The sequence below is a fragment of the Anolis carolinensis genome, chromosome 3 (genome assembly GCF_035594765.1).
Source record: "Anolis carolinensis isolate JA03-04 chromosome 3, rAnoCar3.1.pri, whole genome shotgun sequence".
Lineage (NCBI taxonomy): Eukaryota > Metazoa > Chordata > Lepidosauria > Squamata > Dactyloidae > Anolis > Anolis carolinensis.
Window position 1 is genome coordinate 119497764 of NC_085843.1, and position 23766 is coordinate 119521529.

General features: G+C 38.8%; 1 protein-coding gene across 6 annotated transcripts in view; it reads right to left on the bottom strand.

Moving 5' to 3' along the window:
• The window catches only part of atp11a (ATPase phospholipid transporting 11A), a 141783-nt gene extending 118261 nt beyond the window's left edge, over window positions 1–23522 (bottom strand). For all 6 annotated transcript variants that reach the window (XM_008107006.3, XM_062977282.1, XM_008107007.3 and 3 more), the window contains exon 1: window positions 23102–23522. In XM_008107006.3, the coding sequence (XP_008105213.2) occupies window positions 23102–23284 (183 nt within the window). In that variant the 5' untranslated portion in view covers window positions 23285–23522. The remainder of the gene's footprint in view (window positions 1–23101) is intronic.
• Between the last annotated feature and the right edge of the window lie 244 nt (window positions 23523–23766).

Consider the following 23766-nt stretch of genomic DNA (forward strand, 5'->3'; position numbering starts at 1 on the left):
TCAGTATATTCATATTTGCTCTAAAAATAAGAAAAACCAACCAAAATCTTCTTTCATAGTTATTCTATTTCAAGATATTTTAGCAGTTCTTCCAATTTCAGGTGTGGGCACATTTGGATTTCCCTTGTATTTTCACAGAATATTTCTTTGATTGGAATACTATACACACTAATGTGTGTCCCTACAGTTAGACCCCCACTAAACAAATTTACACTTACCTCTGCATAAATATGTATAACTATTAGTGTTAACTTCCCATTATTTGAAGATCATTAGCTACTGTTCCTTATGCAAAAGAAACATACTTCCAGTTTTATAGAAGACTCAATCAAAATATTTGTTTTTTTCTCTTTAACTGATGTACTATGAAGGATGATTGTATTAAAATAAAAACTGAATTAGATGAATAATGCTTGTTAGGGATCCTATCCTTATAATATTTTAACATAAAATGTAACAGAACAGAATTTTATATCCAATAGCAAGCATATATAATAGGAAGTAACTGGATAGAATTAAACATATTCAGAAACAACCCTTTGTAGTCACAGACCCTAATGTCCTTATTTATCCATGGACCATTTTTTTTACATTCAATTAGTTAATGAGTAGTTGACCATCCTTGGAAAATGTCAAATTTTTTCAAAAGTTTTTACATAACTAAGAATGCATGTACCATATTTGTGCACAAGGACCCCAGTGGATACTTGAAATTGAGTAGAATAGCAAACTCTTTTCAAAAAGCTATACTAGGACTGGAAATATACCACAGACGCACACTGGATGACCAGAGGGGGGCACAAATACTTTTGGAGGGATATTTTATGGAGCATGGGTACGTAAAACCATGGTTATAAAAAAAAAGGTTAAGAAGATCATCTATATATATATATAAGGATTTAAAAAATTCGGCCTAGGACAAAACAACAAAACTACACATCCCAGAAACACTATACTTGGCAACACAACCCCTCATCCATGCCTCTACGTTCATACAACAAAAAGAAAAAAAAAGTCCTAATTAGAGGGAGAGAAATAATTGTTTTTACCCAACTGCTGCCAGTTAGAAGTCTAAGCTCTGCCAACTTGGTCTCCTAGCAACCAGAGGACAAGCACAGTTAGGCCTTACTTAGGCCTCTTCCACAGATTATCTAATTTGCACTGGATTATATGGCAGTGTAGACTCAAGGCCCTTCCACACAGCTATATTACCCATTTATAATCTTATATTATCTCCTTTGAACTGGATTATCTTGACTCCACACTGCCAGATAATTCACTTCAGTGTGCATTTTATACAGCTGTGTAGAAGGGGCCTCATATAATCCAGTTCTAAGCAGATAATATAAGATTATAAATATACAGTAGAGTCTCACTTATCCAACATAAACAGGCCATCCAGTCCAACCCAACTCTGCCATTGCACAATACAATCCAAGCACTCGCAACAGATGGCCAGCCAGCCTCTTAATAATAATAATAATAATAATAATAATAATAATAATAATAATAATAATAGAAGCATAGAATCCAAGAGTTTGGAGAGACCCATAAGGGCCATCCAGCCCAACCCTTTCTACTATGCAGCAGGACACAATCCAAGCATTCACAACACATGGACAAAGTATAAATACTATACAATACTACACAGGGACATAGACCCCCTCTACCCTCACCACTTTCACAGCACACAAACAACCAAATGCATACTAAACATAAAGACAACCATACAACAGACATTCAATACCACCACTACTTCAACAATTTCTCACCAACACCATGAGACAACGCCACAGCAATGTGTGGCCAGGCACAGCTAGTAGTATATATACCTCAGAAGCCAGGAAAATTTTCTTCTGAATCAATATGTGTAAGATATTGCACCGCAATGCCCTCAAATTTCAAAAGACCCAAAGAAGTATAAATGGAAGTATATGCTACTCATGGGTGTGGATTCCAAAATTATAATAACAAGGTCTTTAAACTATGGACAAAGCATGAGGTCTCTCTAGGATGAACGGATCTGATTTTATGTTTGAAATTTATATATTGTAATTTATATTGTATTTTAATAGTTTTTAACTGTTTATGCATTGTGTGATCCGTCCTGAGTCCCGTTCGGGGTGAGAAGGGCGGAATATAAATACTGTAAATAAATAAATAAATAAAAAGTATAAAAATTGATTATTATTTTAGCAGTTGTGATCATTGAGCAAACAGTAGCCAGGAGATGAGAAGAATATCCTAATATAGTAATACAATTAGCACACACATGGCACTGCAAAGGCTTTAAACACAGCGTAAGCAATAAATAACATGTATGTACACGTACTTGCATTAATCGGTTTATCTATGCCATGGGTCTTTGTTACCTTCCAAATAGTACTTGTTAAATGATGGCTCTTTGGGTCTTAAAGACCTCCCTGCTTTGTTTACCATTTTTCTTGATGAAGGATTCTAGGGAACCTGAAATTTTGCACACCGGTTTGTGACATTCCCTTTGCCCCAAATAAAGTTGCTAATCTAACATTAATCTTGGATTTGTTACATTACATTTTATTTGGATTACTTTTTCCTTTTGGGCAGGGGGTTCTCTTACAACTTTGATCCTGAAATCCATAAACAAAAGAAAACTTACAGAAGAAAATGTTCTTGTGCTATCCTATATTCTACAGACTCTTGGCTATTGAAGGAGGCACTGAAATAGTACCTTTTATCGATTAGCCTATCGGCCATATCTAAACATTTGACAAACACATTTAACACATACAACATAAAACCCACACTACAACTAAAGTTAAAATAAACAAGCTGTTAACAATGATTCAAGATCTTGAACCAGATCAAATATCTGCATCACCCCTATAATTTACACTAATCAACTCCAAATATGCAATTCTCAGCTGAGTTGCTTTAAATAGATAACAGGCCATTTTATATGTTATTTTAGCATTCTGGCCGGCCAACAAAAATGTAGTTTTAATATAAGGAAATAGTGTGAGAGGGAACATGGAGAGAAAATCACTCCATAAAAGAAAAAGGCTCCTATTTTTTTATTTTATTTCCTTTCCTTTTTTGTCAGGTAAGATGCTGGAAGCAAAAACATATATCTATGTGTCATCTTTTGAAACAGAATGATAAGAGTTAAAATTATGGTTTAGAACAGCAGATAAAACACAGCACTGAAAAATATCAATTGCTTTCAGACAGAATAACTTCTATCTCATCTGTTACAAGCAGTTGCTACCGTAAAGCAGAAATACAATTTTTCAATTTATTTCTTTTCATCACTGGACAAAAACTCAGAAAATGTATTTTACACGTGTACACCACAATATCCTCTTTTTTACAAAGTTCTTGTAGTTTCTAGGAACATATACAGTAGAAGAAATGAAAATTTTCAGCCAACAAAAGTTGGTCAGGAAATATAATAAAGCTGAAAAAATAAGAATATTAATTTTAGCCAGGGATTATCTTTAATTTGAAATTATATTAGCCAAGCGTTAATTTTAATTTGAAATCTTATATATAAAATCACTATATTTATGCACACACATGCACAAATGTTGCATAAAATTACTCAGTTAAATAGTATAAACATGAGAAGAGAATGGATATGAATCTCATATACTTGGAAAATAAACAAGTAAATTATCCCAGGACTTCTAGTATCATACACTTTAAATGAGTTACAAACACACATAGGTTAATGTTGGTTTATATAATTAAACCACAAGCATCAGCGGTCTTGCTTCCAGCTTCTGAGAGGTTATTAAAACCTTTTCAACAAAGATGGGGAACTGAAGGATGTAACAGAGGAATAGCAAAGAAAAATGAAATTTCATAGTTGGCAACCTTTCTGCCCAATTATCCTGAGAAGACATATACCAATTCTATGCCAGATACCAAATTCCTCTTAGTGTGCATGGAAGGCCAAGTTCTGCATGTTTATGATTTACTTTAATTAATTCATAAATTATTATCAGATTTGTAAACTTTGCAACCTTGCTTATATTTTCACTTTGAATCATTACACCAATCTCTAGCTCCTTTCCCACTCATAGCTTGGCTAACTCACTTCTACTTGAATGGGCAGAAAGTGCTCAATTGAAATGCCTTCTTAAAGTATTAGCCCTTTCTGAGTTCTGAAGTATACGAGGAAAAGAAGAACATACAGTTTTATGGCTCAAAGTAAGATGTAGTTATGCTATAAGTACCCATGGGGTGTCAGCAAGAGTAGCTAATCTCACAATAACTAAACAAAGAGCCACTTTCAAGCAAGTAGGTTAAAAAAAGATTGTTATGCAAATTAGCAATGTCAATGTGTTACGAGTATTCTTAAGAAAAACAAGTCAGAGACATAAAATTCCTGATTTCTTAGTAATGGGAGGAACAAACACAAGTAGCAGAGATTCCTAAATATACTGTTGAAAACTGTGGCTAGGATCCTATAAGGCAGTGGTTCTCAACCTGTGAGTCCCCAGGTGTTTTGGCCTACCACTCCCAGAAATCCCAGACAGTTTACCAGCTGTTAGGATTTCTGGACCAAAACATCTGGGGACTTACAGGTTGAAAACCACTGCTATAAGAGATGTATGATAACATAACCCTTCTTATGCTAGTTTATTTTTTCAGGGATGTTGCAAAAACGGTATCCTGTATCTACTCATGCAATGAACCCTTCCCAAGCTTCATAATGGCAGACTATTTATTTATTTATTTATTTCCAACATTTATATCCCGCCCTTCTCACCCGAAGGGACTCAGGGCGGCGTACAAAATTGGACAAGGGAGTTCCTGCTCAAAGCTCCATCTCAACAGCATCTCATCAGTGGCAGCTTGTTTTGGGGCATAATACAAAGTGTTGGCTTTGATCTTTAAAGTCATACATTGCTGAGATCAAGGCTAATGTAGATGCTGCTGCTCTCTTCTGTGTCACAGCTACAGTGGAGGAATAATTGATAGGAACAAGAGAAAGTGCCTTCTGTAATCTACAGTGGAATTTTTTGCCCCTGGAGGTTACAATATTTTTGAATTGTTCTGTAAAGTAAACGTTTTTAGCAAGTTGCTTACTGAGTTTTCATTTATTGCATTTATTGATTTGATTTATACCCCACTTTTCTCCCAAAATGAGATTCCACAGTATGTTTAGCCTGTAGAGATGAGACAAGATAGCCATATTTAAATATTTGAAAGGATGTCATAAGGAAGCGGGAGCAGTGGAACTCACTGACTCAAGAGTGTAGTTGAGGCTTCTTATTTTGAGGCTTTTAAACAGTTTGGATGGGTGTTTTATTGTGCTTTTCCTGCATGGCAGGAGGTTGAACTGGAGGGCCCATGAGGTCTCTTCCAGCTCTATTCTCCTATGATTCTAACTGTTTTATGTTTATTGTTATTACTGTTATTGTTTTTATTTTTAACTATTTTGTAAAATGAGATTTTAAAAAAAATAAATGAAGTGCATAACCTAAAGAAATAAAGTCCTTCAAGAGCGAAGAACAAGTCAGGTGTCTTGTGCTTTGTATTCCACTGAATTAAAAACAGAAGAGAACCAGCTGCCCAAAACAGAGCAGGCAATTGCCATTGGTTACAACAGCATTTAGTGACTATTTAGCACTGGGTTCTCTAAGGGACATAATTCTCCAGATTGCTTGAAACAAGCAATTTCACATTTATGCTGCCCTACATCCAGTATTTATTGGCAGATTATGCTATATATATATAGTATGCCCAAATTCAACTATGACAACAAGGATCAATTTAACTTTATAAGATAAAAAGTGTGGTTTTAAACTCATATGAAGGTTAAAATCTATGGCAGAGAATCACAATGCCCTACCATAATGGATTTAAAACACTCACAAAGAAGGGTATGCAAAACAGATTCAGAGAAAACTCAAGAATACTGTACAATAACCCATGCAGCAAAGGGAAAATAAAAGCTTTTATAATCAATTTTTTTCCTGGGAATCCCAATTAGTAGCTCCATTAGTTGTATTCAATTTCCTCAAATTCAGATTAATTGTATTAGCTGCCTTCAAAGGTGCACTCAATTTTTACCTTTTCTGAATGCAAGCCATTCAGTCATCTGAGCAGAAGAAGCTATTAAATACCACAGGCAAGTAACTTCCTAGCTGATCTTTCAAGTTGATCTGTGGTATGTTAGGGTCATAATTAGGTAAAAAATTTTTTTATCAAGGACTATATTCCTTCAAGATAATCTGGTTTGATTATGTGTACACATGCATGGGTGTGCTCACATACATGCCAAAAGTGGATAAAGCCAGTGCCAAATATAGATAGTCTTCTTAGTCTTTGAGCCCATTCACACTGCAGAATTATGGCATTATTTTCCCACCTCAACAGTTATACTTCTGTCCTATGGATTGGCCATTGAGAGAGAGACTTTTACAATTCTCAAAGGCTCTGGTGCCCGACCAAATAAAAAATCCCAAGATTCCATTAGCTACAACTATGGTAAAGTGGAGTAATAGCACAATTATTATGTAATGTGAAAGGGCCTTCTGGTCATCTCTTTTTCTTACCACCTAATGATCTCCTGGAACACGGTGGACTGACATAGTTTCCATTGCTGTTCTTATTGAAAATATTCTTTAAATACTCTTTATATAAGTATTAAAGGAGTATTTTGAAGTGCCTTTCTTGTCTCAAAAGCTCTCAGATTTATTGACGAAAGAACACAACAAACAGGAAAGGTGTGTGCCTTTCCCTTAAATTTTAGAAAAACAAACAGAAGCCAGTTTAGAGTTTCTCAAGCTGAACAATGGATCACTGTTCACCCAATTAAAGTGGAGGCATTTTTCAGAAGTACAAGTACATACTTCATAGTTGTGCAATAATTTTAAAAAAGAAAATGATAAGCAGTGAGCAACAAAAAACACAGAAGAGTTCTGCAATTCCAAGAAACACTGGGTTACTAGGATCCTAGTGAAAGTAATTCATTTTTAGACATCAGTCTGCACACATTGGTCTGAGTCATTGTCCCTTATACTTTTCAACATCTGCAGGAAGGTGCTAGGAGAGGAATTTGGGGGTTGGCTGTACTCAGTATGCTGATGATATCCAGTTCAATCTCTCCTTTACAACTGATGCCAAGGAGGCTCTGGTAGTACTGAATCATTGTTGGGATGGGTAAAGAACTGAATTGACTGAGACTTAATCCAGACAAGATGGAAATGCTGCTACTCAATAGGAAAGCCAACCTGGGATTACGATAACAGCCTGTTCTGGATGGGGTTGCTCTCCCTCTGAAAGATCAGGTTTGTAGCTTTGAGGGTGCTCTTGGACCCAGAGCTGTTCCTGGAAAGCCAGGTTGCTGTCATGGCCAGAAGCACCTTTGTCCAGCTTCAGCTGTGCCCATTTTTGGGGAAGGCAGATCTGGTCACAGTAGTTCATGCCTTAGTTACCTCTTGATTAGGTTACTGTAATGTACTGTACTTGGGGCTGCCCTTGAAAAATGTTTGGAAGCTGTAACTTTTGGAAGCTGTAACTACCGGTATGCAGCAGCCAAGGCAGTGTTAGGTGTGTATTTTAGAGAGCATATGAAACAGATCCTGCAAGAATTATACTTCCAATTTACTTCCAAGCTTAATTTCAAGATGCTGGCTTTGACCTACCAAACCTTAAATGACTTTCAACCAAGTTATGTGAAAAACAATTCCTCTCATATGAACCTGCCAGAAATTTGAGATCTTCAAAATAGGCCCTATTGAGTATCCCAACACCTGTGAATTAGGCTTGTGGTGCATGTAACAAGGCTTTCTCTTTCACAGCACTTTGACTATGGAACATACCACCCCAGCAAAAGATAGGTCCATCCCAACTTCAGGGATACAATCAAAACAGGGCTATTCCACATGGCATTAATATTGTAGTATTTGAAATTGCTCATTTACCTCTTTTATAAACTGGATTATAAAATGTATTATTTGACTGTTTTAGGAGTTTTGAAAGATACATTAATGCTTTAATTGATTTGTAAATGTTTGTATTGTTTTAATTAGTTTTATTTGTTTCTTGCCTTGGGAGCCCTTGTGGACTGGGAAATGATTCAAAAATACATAGAATAAAAAAAAAAAATAATCTTGCCATTCAAATCACGCAAAGTTTAGCAAGAGTTATAAAACATTTCACAGTGTTCTTCATTAAAGAACCACTTCCCTATGTACAGTGCAACCCCAGTATTTGTGAAGGATATGTTCCTGGAATTACTGTGAGAATAGGAAATTAACAACTTCCACCAGAAGCTATCACAAAGTTGCCCTGGATGACCTAGAAAATTCCTAGAGGTTTTCCAATGTAATTTACTAGGTCCTCCAACATAATTTGGAGTCTCTTCCAACTCTATGATTCTATTTAAGCAGAGGCTGGATGGTCATCTGTTGGGAGGGCTTTGACTGTGGTTTTCCTGGATGGCAAAGGGTTGGACTTGGGGTCTCTTCCAACTCTGAGTGTCTATGATTACATGATTCTATAATCACCAGTGGAAGTGTATCATGTAAACACCTGGAAGATCTAGAAAATTCCTAAAGAGGACATATCTGTCAGATGACACGGGACCTAGTCCCATGGGCATTGGGATTATACTGTACTTTAAAAAGTACATATAAATGCATTTCAACAAATCTTTCCATTATACCCATTCCCCTCATTGCTACAAAAATCCAGATACCCTTTTCAGTCCATTTTACAATTCAAGATTGAATTGCTTTATATTTAGCATACAAATATTATACAGTAAAACTACAGTTATAAATTCTTCCTTAAAACAATTGTGCAGTTATCGACACTTACACAATTTCCTCATGGGTTAACAGAATACAATGCTCACAACATCTGTGAAGAAAATAATTCTCCCTCTCCAGATGAAAGAATGACACAGGTGTGCCAGCCTTTCTCCCACAGTCATCCATGAACTGCTCCACTGAAGCTTCTGGGCATGTGCTCAGACTAGGACATGTAAGATGCGCTGCTCATCTATGGCTCAATAAGCAAATCAGTTCTTGGGAACTGGATGTTGTATGAGCAAACATCACTTCCTCTTTCTACAGGACTGAACTTGCAAAAACATGCAGTTACCAATCTAATGTAAGAGGTCTGCCAGATCAGCTTAAAGGCTTATCTAGTCCAGCATTTTGTTACACCTGGTAGCCAGGCAGTAGCTTATGGGAAATCCACAAGCAAAGATGTAAAGATCCAGAAAAAAACTTTGAGGGAAAATTTATCCCCTTCCCCCATTTTCTGAAGCCATTTATGCTAGAATTATAAATCACAAATAGTTTACATCACCTGGTGTCCACTGGTGGTCTCCCAAATACTAACTTCGGCTGACCCTACATAGCTTCTCAGATTAGTCAGCATCTGGTGTCTAGGATATTTAGGCAGAATAATAAACTTGCTGACTTGTATGTCTGCCATATCTCTAAAAATTACCAAACTTAAAGCCAGCAGGTTCAAGTTTGTCCATTTAATTTTGCGATAATCTACACTTTCAACCCAGAGAAGTAAAAGGTCACACTTGCACTTAAAGATAAGCCAGAATTGCAAAGAATTTCAGCTTGGCTCTTGAGAACAGAATGTTAGCGTAAGTTCCCCAGAATGCAAACAATGCTTCTGTAGGAAAACCACAAAGCTGGTGAATTTAGAAAGAAAATCAGATTGCTGAGGTATTGCTTCATGCCATGGATTTTTAAAGCAGCACCTTGTTAATATAAAGCAGCAGAATAGTTTTAGAGGTTCACTGCATTAAAAGCTACTGATGTACAATTATTTTTATAGCTACATGCAACACTTCTAACCAAATTCTAGACAAATCTCAGGCCATACCACTTACATTTTCAAGGAAATCAATCTGACTAATATATATTATTTATACTTCTGCAATACAATGAAATCAAAGTACCGTATCTTAAAGTCCTATGCCACGGAGTGTCAAGAAATGAAAATGCTTTATTTCTAGGCATTTATTTTTTGCCACCCACAACACAACTAATTTCAAAACCCATGTTGTAGTAATCTCTTTATTAGATCAAACAAGAGGGACAAAAAGATTGGGTAGGCTTTCAAACTCAACATTTCTTCATCCAGCAAAAATGTTTTAAAACATGCAAGAGGAAGTGGGGTGGAGTGGAAGTGACTGTACTAGAGTCCCACATCCTTCCTCAGCTGGTATCAGAGAAATGACATGCAGATTTAAAATTATGCTCTTAGGAAGAATAGCATGACTACCTTGTTTGACAAGAAATCTTGACTTTTCAGCACCATCTTGGAGGACCAGGACACGACACCACAAGTCAGTTTACAAGCAGTGCATTGGATTGCATCAAAAGTTGGAATGTTATGTTTTGTGTTTAGACTTGGGTCCCACCTTCAATGAATCTCCATATGTAACTATATGGAAATGCAAGTGTCCCAAAAATCTGGGAAACCCAAAACATTTCTGGCCCCAAGGCTTTCACATAAGGGATATAAAGCCTATTCTAATATCCACTTTAAGATATAAAGCCTATTCTAACATCTACTTTAAGAAATCCCAAACTTCTATGAACAGTAACAAGGAAAGCTCCACTAAATTGTAGCTTTTGGAAAGAATGACCTTTTAGAGATCATAACCTTTTGGAGAATAATGGCATTCACAACCATTTGAAAATCATAACCTTTTGTAAAACTTTTTTTTCGTGCCAGGAGCGACTTGAAAAACTGCAAGTCTCTTCTGATGTGAAAGAATTGGCTGTCTGAAGGAATGTTGCCCAGGGGACACCCGGATGTTTTGATGTTTTTACTATCCTTGTGTGAGGCTTCTCTCATGTCCCCGCATGGGGAGTTGGAGCTAATAGAGGGAGTTCATCCCCGGGTTGGATTCAAACCAGCAACCTTCAGGTCAGCAACAGAACCTTCAAGTCATCAGTCCTGCCAGCACAAGATTTAATCCACTGCACCACCGGGGACTTCCAAAAGTATGATCTTCCAGAGAAGAGCCAAAAACTCATTTAAGTAAATCTTCTCTTTAGTGGTATATAACCTCACATACTTCTGCTAATGGGTTTACCTTCCTCCATGGCAGCTCTAGATTGAAATGGACATCTGCATAGATCAGGCAAACAAATATGGCAGATTACCAACAGCCAAAAATGCCTATAAAGGAACAATGTATTTTCTTTTATGAGAGAAGCAAGTTGAGGTGGCTACTGAGAACAGAGCAACAAAAGACAAGAGAAGACCGCAATATCTGTCTCCACCCTGCTTCACATAATTCTCCCTGTTGCTTTTTGTAAAACAAACAGATCTTTCAGAACTTGTAATATCTAGCTGAGTAAATGAGCCAACACACTAAGTTCACACTGAATTCTCTGCCAACACCAGGAAAAGCTGCAACCCCAATTATATATTCAACTGTTATTAATTATTGCTTATTTAATTTTAAAGTAGCCTTTGTTCTTAAAGTTCATTCTTACTGTTACGCAGAGAATGAAACTGTTTAATTAGAACTGAACTTGGCTGGTCACACACTTGAGCAATTACTTATCTTTTCTATGGCATCTTTCTATGACAATATTGTTGTGGCCAGTGGCTGAAACATTCTAATTGACTCGATTAAATATTTAATTGAATACTTTCTACTTTTTATTTTATAAAAGAGACAACACTTCTCTCCCTTCCATGACCTGTTAGCTCTCTCTTGCATTCCTTCCCCTTCTATAACAAATTAACTTTTTTCAAGCAACAAAAAGCAAGAAAGTTACATTACAACCAAACCTAGTCAATATTTTTTCACTAGTTTTTCATTATTAAAGATGGGCTGCCTCTGCTAATCATTTTCCTTGTTACCCTTCCCAAACAATCTTTCTAATACAATCAGTACATGTTCTACTGATCTCTGGATGATTGTTTCTACAAAAAGGATCTAATTTCTTGATAATTACAATATAATCAAAGAAACTTCGATTACATGTGCATTCTCCACTGTCTACATTTATAATGTCTAATGGAAGGACACAGGAAACCACTTTGCATATACTTTTAAGATATCACGCCCACCAATTAACACACAGCCACAAACCTATATACAGTACTATGCAATGTTGTTTTTGCCTAATCTGCAATCAGACCATGTGAGCAAGGGAAAGTCAAGTCAAACATTTAACAACAGCCAGCAGGTAAGATAATTGCTGAAGCTCTGTTCTTGGGAAACCATGAACCTTGCATTTCAAGTTTATTCAAAACACCACCCACTGTAAATGTTGAGCAACGTCTTCCACCTGTACTAATGTATGCATGCCAGGCATCAGTGTCCTAACCTGTACTCAAAATCAAAAGGGTAGTGTGAAGGTTGGTCCTTACAGTTACAGTATATTTTCAGCCTTGAAATTAATGCCAGTTACAGTTCTAATGCAATCTGAAGTATGCAAACATCGCTTTAGAAACAAAAGTGTGTTTCGTGTGGCATTTCAAGGTTACAATGTTGAATTCCTCCTTGTGTATGGTTCAACCATATTGAAGGCTTCAAGCTCATTAGATGTACAAACGAAGTTCATGCAGGGTCCCACACCATGCGGTGAATCATGTGCTCATGAAACACTTGTGTGGAGGAAAAAAGAAGTGTGCATCAGCCTTAAATCTGTACAATTTCTGAAGCCACACTTCCATTTTTGCAGACCTCATCGATTTTTTTCTTAATCCACAAAATTTGTTAATGAACTATATTTTCTATTTTCACATTTTTATTCTCCCAATCACTTTTTTTGTAACATAGACTCGCTTATTATAAAAACCAGAAGGTCTGATTTTTGTTACTGGGTCCATTATGGAAGCCATGCATGTCAAAGGTTATATTTATTTTGGTACTATATTTATTATTAGAATATATAAGCATGCTCATTTTCACTAGACAATGGAAAAGCAAACCACAAATACTATTATTTTATTATCTTCACATACAGAATGTTGTTTGCAACTCCATGCAAACATATCACCTGCAGCTTCCATTATCTCTGACTAATGCTATGCCTACTTGGGTTGATGGGGAATTAAAGTCCAGAATATATGTGTGTGACAAAAGGTTATCTTTACTTGAGCTGCAGTACTGTAACTGTGTTGGGGAAAGCTAGGTTCAAATGTCTCTTCAGCAGTGAAATTTATTTATTTATTTATTTATTTAAGTAGATTTTTGCCCCGATTTCCTCCTGCACCAAGGCGAGAAATGCAGATAACTTTCGTCCAGTCACAAAAACCACCTTTAAACATTATTTTCTATAATAAAATGGGAATAAACACATTAATCTGCCCTAGGATGCTATATCAGGATGCAAATGTGACAGGTTACATTGGTTCACATTGATCCCTCCCTCCTCTCATCTTTTTTTCCCTTCCTCTATTTTCTTCCACAATATCTATTTTAGACAAGACGATCTTTGGGGACAAGGACATTTCTGCTTTACCCTATGTAACTCTATAAGGTGCCATGTATACTGAAGACACTGCATTAATAATGTATCAGCTCAATAAAATATGTCATTTATCTTATTCCAGTTTCTGCTTGGAGTGCTTTCTAAGTGTCTTTTATGTCAAATGCCAGACTGAAACATGCCCTTTATTTCTTCAGAAACCATTTTAAAAAGAAGTAGCTATCTATAAAAATTTTCTAAACAGCTTGTACAATTTTATAAATCCATTTCAGTTCATTCAAATGTATGTTGTTGCCACACAGTGTACAAGTCCTCCTTGAAATTAAACCGCTTAGGTATTTAGTCTATCAGATTAGATCACACTCTGGAGCTCACAGATGGAAGGGATAGACATTGTCACATATTTACTAGGCTTGAGCAAATTTTTCGTTATTTCGTTAAATTCGTTAAAAATTCGTTTCGTAAGCAATTTTGAATTAATATTGAACCATCTGCTCACTGCCCTTACAAATATTACGAATTTGAATAAGAAAAGTACCTTTTTTCGTTTGTTTCTGATGTCTTCGGATGAAGCTGTAGAGGAGAAGCCATGTTGGCATGCCTCTCAGTCAATCAGAGCAGAAGAGGGAGGGAGGGAGAGGCATGGGACATCGATCTGCTAGCATTTAAAAAAAAATGTTGCTTCAAAAATCCCCAAAAATCAGTGGATGGGTCAAACATTATGAAACTTGATAGGCAAAGAGTACTTAATTTTTGCTTCCATTCTGGCAAATTTCATCATAATAGCTTTCATAATGCAGGAGAACGAAGCCTCTGAATATTGACCATTAATGAAGCAATTCGCCATAACGAGAGAAAAAACTCCATTTCCCAGAAGCCTTAGCAAGCCAATCAAAGTGGAAGGAAGAAGGACAGGGAGGCATGGCTATCGATCTGCTAACATTTTAAAAAAATGTTGCTTCAGAAATCCCCAAAAATCAGTGGATGGGTCAAACACTATGAAACTTGATAGGCAAAGAGTACTTAATTTTTGCTTCCATTCTGGCAAATTTCATCATAATAGCTTTCAAAATGCAGGAGAAGGAAGCCTCTGAATATTGACCATTTATAAAAGCATTGGGCTGAAGCAAACGTTTCTCCAATAGTATTATGCCCGCTTTAAAACTACAATTCCCAGGTGTTCCAGGCCCTCTCTCCTCTTAACATTCTCCACCCCCTTTTGTCCTCGCTTAGAATCAGAGAGTCATTGAACAGTAGAGTTGGAAGAGACCTCTTGGGCCATCCAGTCCAACCCTATTCTGCCAAGAAGCAGGAAATCGCATTCAAAGCACCCCCAACAGATGGCCATCCAGCCTCTGCTTAAAAGCCTCCAAAGAAGGAGCCTCCACCACAGTCCGGGGCAGAGAGTTCCACAGGTGAACAGCTCACAGTGAGGAAGTTCTTCCTAATGTTCAGGTGAAATCTCCTTTCCTGTAGTTTAAAGCCATTGTTCAGTGTCCTAGTCTGCAGGGCAGCAGAAAACAAGCTTGCTCCCTCCTCTCTATGACTTCCCCTCACATATTATACATCATGTCTCCTCTCAGCCTTCTTTTCTGCAGGCTAAACATGCCCAGTTCTTCAAGCCACTCCTTATAGGGCTTGTTCTCCAGACCCTAGATCATTTTAGTTGCCCTCCTCTGACCATCTTGACCAAACTTTTATACAGTATGTGAATTCTTGGAAGGTATGAGAAGTTTAGAGAGAAGGAGGGAGGAAGAGGTTTGAATTTTGGACTCCAATTGTGTCATGATTCCCCACTCTGCCACCCACTTGGGCAAGTCACACACTCTCAGCCCAGAAAAGCCAATGGAACAGGAAATAGCACTTTCAAACCAGGAACTAATTTCCTTATTCAGAGGCTGATAGCCATCTGTCAGGAATGATTTGATGGTGTACTACGATTTCTGTTCCTGGGTGATAAATGTCATTTCCTAATTGGTTCTGTCATAGAAACATGGCAAAATCTATGACACTGCCTGAACTTTGTGCAAGCGACATGGATGGAACATATTATGGTTTGGTCCACCAATTTAACAAAGTTTCAGCCACAAAAACAAAGTTTCTGAAGTAGAACAATGACTTTCACAGTAAAGACAACCCAATGAAACAGGAAATAAGACTTTCAAACCAGGAACAGATTTCTGCAATTATTAAAAAATGGTTTATTATAAAAGCTATGAAAATTCGCCAAAAATCAGAGGATAAGGGAAACGTTCCACATTTTGGTGAGCTATCAGTGTTAAATGTGTTCTACCACTGTACCAAGTTTGAAGAAGATCACTCAAAAAATGAGGGCGGGAGAGCCCCCTAAGTCCCCCCCCTTCGGGCTGTTTTTGGGCCACCGCGCATGCGCGTCCGCCATTAACGAATTAATTTTGAAAATAACGAATTTTCGTTAATTTCGAAAAATTTTGGGGGCCAAATTCGTTATTAGCAACAAAAACGAAAAACTGCCCCCTCTAGTTTTGAAACGAGTTTAGAATCAAATTTTTCATGGATCGATCAAGCCTAATATTTACTAATACTGCCCCTTTCTTGGAAACAGACCAACTGGAAGCTTAAAACTTAAGAGAAGTTAGCAGGAAAAATGACAAAAACAATGAGGGCGGTAGTGACCTTTTGCCATGAATTAACTAAATTAAACACAACTTGGGAGTTGCAAATGGAAATCAATGGCCGGTGCTACATTACTAAGAAATACTCTGTGTACCCACAAATAAGCCTAATAAAAATTACTAAAAGAATCAACCCCCCAAAAATTAGTTGACATATCCATAGGTCAATGTGAGTACTGTGCCATAACCTTTATTTAAAAGGAACCATTCCCTTCTCTGCACTGAGTGGTGGAAGGCAAGGAGATTCCACCTGAACACGAGGAAGAAATTTCTAACTGTGAGAGCTGTTCAGCAGTGGAACTCTCTGCCCTGGAGGGTGGTGGAGGCTCCTTCTTTGGGGGCTTTTAAACAGAGGCTGGATGGCCATCTGTTGGGGGTGCTTTGAATGTGGTTTTCCTGCTTTTTGGCAGGGGGCTGGACTGGATGGCCTACAAGGTCTCTTCCAACTCTATAATTCTAAGAGTTTAATCCACCTCAGGAAAAACTTTAAATCCTGTTATCTCAGCTGTTGCACCACCTCTGGTCTTTTTGGGATAGTAGCCAAAGATTTATCTGCAGGTTATATCAAAATCCATAATTTTGATCCCAAAAGCTGCCCTTGACTTATACATGAGGTCAACTTATACATGTGGATATATGGCATTCTTATAACTCACACAGATATATATATATATATATATATATATATATATACTAATTTGTTCTCTCTTTCTCGCTATCCCCTTTTCACCTTTGTTGAAAGGAGTAAAGCCATAGAGATAATTCCAAATTTGGCATTTTGCATCAATTACTTATGACTAACTCTGAACCCACTCTGGCTCTTCTAGGAGAGCCGCAGCTGCCTCTGCATACTCATTTGGCTTTACGGGAACTGATGACAAGCAATCGATTACAAGCCTATTCCCATCAGTCTACATCTAGACTGGGACACAGCAGAAGAGTAACTAAGTGACTGGACTGGGCTAGACTGACCTCCTCAACAGGTAGATTTATATAATAGATTTATTTTCTTTCCACTGATTCCATCCTATTTTGTAGATACTACATTTCAAGTGTCAATGGTAGATACCACGGTGAAAGACGAAGAAATTTTAAGCAGTAGCAATACAAAGCAACCCAAACTTTACACAACCCCATATCAAACATCTCCTATCTCAAAAGGCAGTAGCTATCACAGGGTTTTTTTGCCTTTACAAATCTCTGCCCATTTAAATTAGTAATAGATAAGGGCATTTCCAAAGTTTACAAAGTTTTTACAACTAAATGATCAATATCCTTTATTATTATTAGTTAGAAGTAATTACTGTGCTTATTAAAAACAAATAAACTGAAAATGATTAACAGTGCAAAATGGAGATGGCTTTTTCTTTATGTACTCAACTTTATTTTTATTTACTTTACTGCTGGATAAAAACTGGGAAAAAAGCATAAAAGAAAGTTGTATACTGGAAATACGTTTCTTTGGTTATTTCAGTTTAAATATACCCAATTGCAACATACTGCTTCTGACACTGAACCTATGCATATTTATAGGCTTTTTCTTTCAGCTGAGGGACATAGGTGAACATTCAGCCCTGGGCCTTTGGATAGTCCTGAAAGGGCCTGGCAGGCAATAATGTAGCCAGGCCAAGTACCAAGTTAATGGGAATAGGGGACTTTTCTTTCTTTCCTTTTCTGTCTGTAAGTGAGTGAATATTGAGGATGGAATATTTTTTTTATTTTTAAAAATAATGACACATGATTGTTGAAAAGAAAAGGGGGCTTGTAGTTTTTCATTTCTCCTTGCTATTATGGTGGTAGGCAGAGAGGAAGACGGCATCTACAACCCTTCCTTTATGAAGGAGTTGAGTGTATAGTGCAGCGGAGGTCGGTTGAGCTAACTGGCACCTGACTGGGTAGCAGCTGCCCATTTTAAATTCCACATCAGCTTTATTCTGAAGCTGTCCTTATAAACTGAAGCCAGGGAAATATATGGCAGGCTGTCTGTAGAAAGAGAACATGTGTGAAGGAGCGGCAGTTCAAAGGATTTTGTGGATTAATTAAATCAAGGGGGATTGATTTGTGGGGGGTTGATATTCTCGGTGGAGACTCTTTAGCAGCCTGGAACCTTTACTTTGGCCAGTTGCAAACCTCCAACTACTTTGCCATCCTGTTATACAAAATTGTTAGCCATATTCCCCCATTAAGTTTACAAGTAGAGTAAAACACTTCCTTGTTTCAGCGACACTGTCTGTTATTTACGTTAATAGTGCTTCTCAGTAAATATTTCATTTGGTTATGACAGATGAAGCCACCATCTTCAAATGGTAGAAGTAGAATAAAGTGCAACAGAGGTAAATGAGCTCCAAGAAAAATATAGTAACGTAGCATCATAGGGGGTGGGAAGCAGCAAGGATACTCTGGTTTTGCGAACTGGAATTTGCGGATTATTCCCAAATATAACAACATGCACAGTCAGGTCTGTTTCCTTTTCTTGGCTTTGGGGAAACTCAAACCTAGACTTCTACATCACTGAATTCCTATTTCAGGAGTCCCAATTGCTGGCTCAGTACAACTTCAATTGTATGTTCATTCCCTGGAGAATGAGTCCTAGTGAACTCAATGGGACAGCCTTCCCAGGAAATGTGTAGAGAATCATGCTGAAAGCCATTTCAGTCAAACATATAAAAACTTTTAGAAGCAGGGTGTGTACTTGGTTTCAATTTTACTATAAACTGTGCTGCAGTGTCATCTGTATTTGTAATTCTCTGTATCTAGTTCTACAGGAGTGGAGTGTGATAGCGCTTGCTATATGAACAGTGGGCTTAGTTATTCAGCTTCATACTCGTATCGGAATAAAACTGCTAACAGTTTTTTATATATAAACATGTATGAATGTTACGAAACAGAACTTTCTGTGAGTATAATGTTTATATTATCTTTTAATATATATATACTGTATGTCCTATGCAACTATGTGTATTTTAAATAACCTTTAGCCACTATATATGTTCTTCAGGGTCCATATTTTCAGAAAAAAACCTCAGAAAAACAACACACATAATAGACTACACTTGACAAAGACTCTCTTGAGTCAAAACCTGTTGTGAATTTGGAGTCTATTCTTTCTTAGTAAAGAAATAAGAACAGTCATTGCGTATAAGAAGAGAAGTCAATATTTTAAGGGAAGAATAAGAAAATTCTTTTCACTGTGAATGTAACAGTCTTATGTTTTACGGTTTAGCAATGGCTTTCTTTGTGTTTGTATTACTACCTAGCTTTGAATTCATATTGCTGTACTGAACTAAATATATGTTTAATAACATTCAAAACTTTGGTATTATTGTAACAGTGGATCCTTGTCTTTGTAGTAAAGGCAAAACACAGCTTCCCTTGAATGTTAGTGCTCTCTGCCTCGATTGTTTACAAAATTAAATTGTGGCAACAGTGTTGTGAACATCTGTTTAGTAGCCACAAGGGTGTTTGATTAAGGTTCTCACAGAGGTCAAGGCTAATATGTGTGTATTCCATATACTGTAGTCCATATCTCTCCTGAACATAATAAAACACAAATAAACTTATTCAAAGTATTAATATAGATAATATATAGCAGCAAAGTAGACAAAATTAGAAAAAAAAATTACCAAATGTGCATCATTTTCATGCCCTATACAGGTCACACAGGGAAGCTTTATCTCATTTCTGGGTCGTTTTATTTTAAAATATTGTACACACTCACTTGTCCATACTTAAATTATGTTTTCTTCTTCTTTTCTATTATTACAAATAGAAAAAAAGATTGTAGTAATGGCTACACAGCTTCAAGGAAAGAAGCCAGTATGTGCAGAATCCTTTCCAAAATGCTAAATAAAATCTGACATCGAATTGTCTCTTATTAGTGCTCAGCTTTTACAAATCACTGTAATCTAAAGAAGATATTTTGCATGGATCCCCCCATCACTTTTGAGTTAAGAAAGCACATATTTCCAGGCTTCTCAGACAATGTAGACAAGTAAGCAATGGCTGTCTGCTGGAGACAATAATGTATAATATCCCTCAAGGGTTTTTTGTTCTGACCTCAGCGCAAATCATGAGACTATAAAACTCATGACTGATCACTTACTGGAAAGCTTCAGAAAGAAGGGGAGCTGGTAAAGTATATCTCAACAGGCAGACGCCAAAGTCTTATTACATGAACAAGCATTATAAAATGTGCATATATGTCAATCTGTTTACAGTATGTGGTTTTGATATAGTAAATATTACTATATCAAAACTTCTTTCCTAATGTTTCTAATAAAATGAGAAACAAAATGCAAACTGGCACTCCGTTCCTAGAGCATCACTTCTTAAATTGTGGGTCCCGACCCCAAATGGGGTGCCCTTAGATCAATGCTGGGATCACAAAAAATTTGGCAACAGTAAAAGATTTCTGATTGCCACCTAGACATTCACACAGATCTGCTAGCAACAACGTGCAGTGTTTACTGGACTCTGCAGAAAATGCTTCAGCTGTACTCCACAAAAAGGAAAATCAACCTGTTTAGCAAGCCTTGTAAATGCTGATTTATTATTGGTAAATTTTAGATTTGTATACCTATTTTATATATCTATGTACCTGGAGTAATGTAAAAAAAATTCAGGTGGAATGAGGTTGTGGGTGGGAAAAAATTTAAAAGCCTTATTCTAGAAAATTTACAAAAATGCTTTCCATAAAAGTAATTTTCCACTATGTGTGTCTAGAGACAGGAGACTTAAACCCAAATTGTAATATATTTACATTGGACTAACTTCCATTAGGAAGGCAATGGCAAACCTACTCTGAATAGATCTTGCCAAGAAAACTCCATGGCAGGTTCATCTAAGGCAAACAACAACAACAGCATCCATTACCTTAAGTAGTCACTCAAAAATATTTTCCTCAGAATTACGCTTCACTGGGACATGCACCTAGGTAATGCTTTTAGGGTAAAACAATGGCCTTTGAAAGCTATCTATCTTGCCTAATACTAGGATGTGTACCTAGTATTGCTGCACGCCCTCAACAACTAGTGAGATGGTTTTCTTAATTCAATTAACAGTGATTTAAGAAACAATTGAATCAGGATGGTGTAATGGTTTACTTTGACTCTGGTTTGATTCCCTACTTGCACACAGAAACCCACAGGACGAGTCGCACTCTCTAGCCCCCCCCCCCTCCAAACCCTGAGGATCATGTTAAGCCAGAAATGATTTGAAGGCACACAATAACAACCAGGAAAAACCATTGGCAAAAACACATGAAGTGCCAATCCGAGTGCTGCTAGCCCATTACTTTTCCATCCACAAACTACAGCGAGTCCAGTCATATTCTGAGATGAACTGTTTATTTCACACACTCAGAACTGCGTGTGCGGTTTGCTTCAAATGTTTTTCATCCTTCTGCAAAGAGTACAGAAGGGACCGCAAAAGGAAGCTCTGCTCAGGAGGGTTTAAAAAGGAGGGGTTGAAAATAAAATCTGACATTGAATTATCTATGCATCTATTCCTGTGAAAGTAAACCTATGTTGTGTGTTTGTGCCTTCAAACTGCCTGTTGATTTACGGTGACCCTATACACTCCACATGATTGCCTTAAGCTAGGAAAACACAGGGGTGGCTTTGTCAGTTCTATCCTCCGCAATATAGCCTACAGCACCTAGGATTCCTTGGCTGTTTCGCATTCCAGGACCAACCAGGGCTGACCCTGTTTAAATCCCAAGATCAGAAAGGATCTGGTGCCTTTAGGGCAACTACATGGCCTCCTGGTCTGAGTGTTGGAGGAAGAAAAAAAAAGGGGAGATGCAGGTTGGAATCCTGTGGAGCCATGAGTGGGATAATACTGGACAAGGCACCCACTCTCAATATGTTGTAGAAGGCATTCATGGCCGGAATCACTGGGTTGCTGTGAGTTTTCCAGGCTGTATGGCCATGTTCCAGAAGCATTCTCTCCTGACGTTTCTCCCACATCTATGGCAGGCATCCTCAAAGATTGTGAGGTCTGTTGGAAACTAGACAAGTGGGGTTTATATATCTGTGGAATAATGCCCAGGTTGGGAGAAAGGACACCTCTGTTGGAGGCAAGTGTGAATGTTGCAAATGACCACCTCGATTAGCATTGAATGGATTTGTAGCTTGAAAGCCTGGCTGATTCCTGCCTGGGGGAATCTGTTGTTGTGAGGTGTTCGCTGGCCCTGATTGTTTGTCTGGAACTCCCGTTTTCAAAGTGGTGTTCATTATTCACTGTCCTGACTTTAGCAATATATATATCTATATAGGTAGCTAGATTGTGCTCATTTTCATGGTTTCCTCCTTTCTGTTGAAATTGTCCACTTGCTTGTGGGTTTCAAGGCTTCTCTGTGTAGCCTGACATGGCGGTTGTTAGAGTGGCCCAGCATTTCTGTGCTCTTAAATAATATGAGAATATTATTTGAATGAATCGTATGATTCTCCTCAGGCAGGAAGCAGCCAGGTTTTGAAGCTGTCTGACTTTTCAATACTAATCAAGGTGAATAATTGCAACATTGACACTTGCCTCCATCAGACAAGAGTTCTTTCTCCCACCCTGGACATCATTCCACAGATATATAAACCCCTCTTGCTTAGTTTCCAACAGACCTCGCAGCCTCAGAGGACGCCTGCCATAGATGTGAGCGAAGCGTGAGGAGGGGATGCTTCTGGAACATGGCCATACAGCCCGGACAACTCGCAGCAAAAACACGCTCTCAGCCTCAGAGGAAGGCAACCCAACACGTCTCTATGTCGGGGTTGCCGGGAGCCAAAAAGGACCCGGCTGAAGGCACACGGGACTGACTGTTCCTGGGACGACCACGGCAGGCGAGAGCGGGAGGCCGGGCTGCGCTCAGCTAGTCCACGGGGATTTCAGCTGTGGATCAGACCCGGCCCCTGGGCGCCGAAGGGGAAGGGCATCCCTCTCCGTGACCAGAGCCTGCCCTCTGGCACGACGAAGCCGCGCCGGGATGAAAGGAAAGCGGCGTGTCCAGAAGGGGGAAAGGGGGCTACTTACGTATCTGTGGAGGAGAGCCCTGAGGCGGCTGCAGTCCATGGCGGCGGGGCGGCGGCGGCGGCGGCGGCGGGCAGCTCCTTCTCCGTCTCGCCCTCCTCCTCCTCGCCGCCGCTCGGGGGCTCCCGGGCTCGCTCCCTCGCCGGCCTCCCGACCTCGGCACCCGCGGGGCTCCTCCTGCCTCATGGCAGCCCCCGGAGGAGCGGAGGAGCCGGAGGAGGTGGAGGCGGCGGGAGCAGCAGCAGCATCGTCCTTCCTCCCGTCCGCTCGCCTGCCTAGAGCCCGAGCTGCCTCCGAGGAGTCCGCCGCTCAGTCCAGCGGGCGCCCCGCTCGCCTCCCCATGTGCGCCCAAGAGAAGCAAGGGAGGAAGGAAGGAAGCGGAGGAGCCGAGAGGGACCACGGGCGGGGAAGGGTAGCCGCTCTTCTCCAGGAAACTTCGCCCGCCGCCGCCCGGGGAGAGGCGCTCGGCGCGGCTGCTCCTGCTGAGGCTGTTCTCCTCCTTCCTCCTCTTGCTCGCCTCGCCTCGCCTCGCCTCGCCTGCCCCTCGGGTTCGCCTCCCTTTGATCCTCCCCTGCTCAGCCACCCCGCTCACGTCACGCCGCTCCGGCGAGCATGCGCACTCCGCCTTCCCAGTCACCACAACACACCCCCTTTCCCCTTCCTTCCTT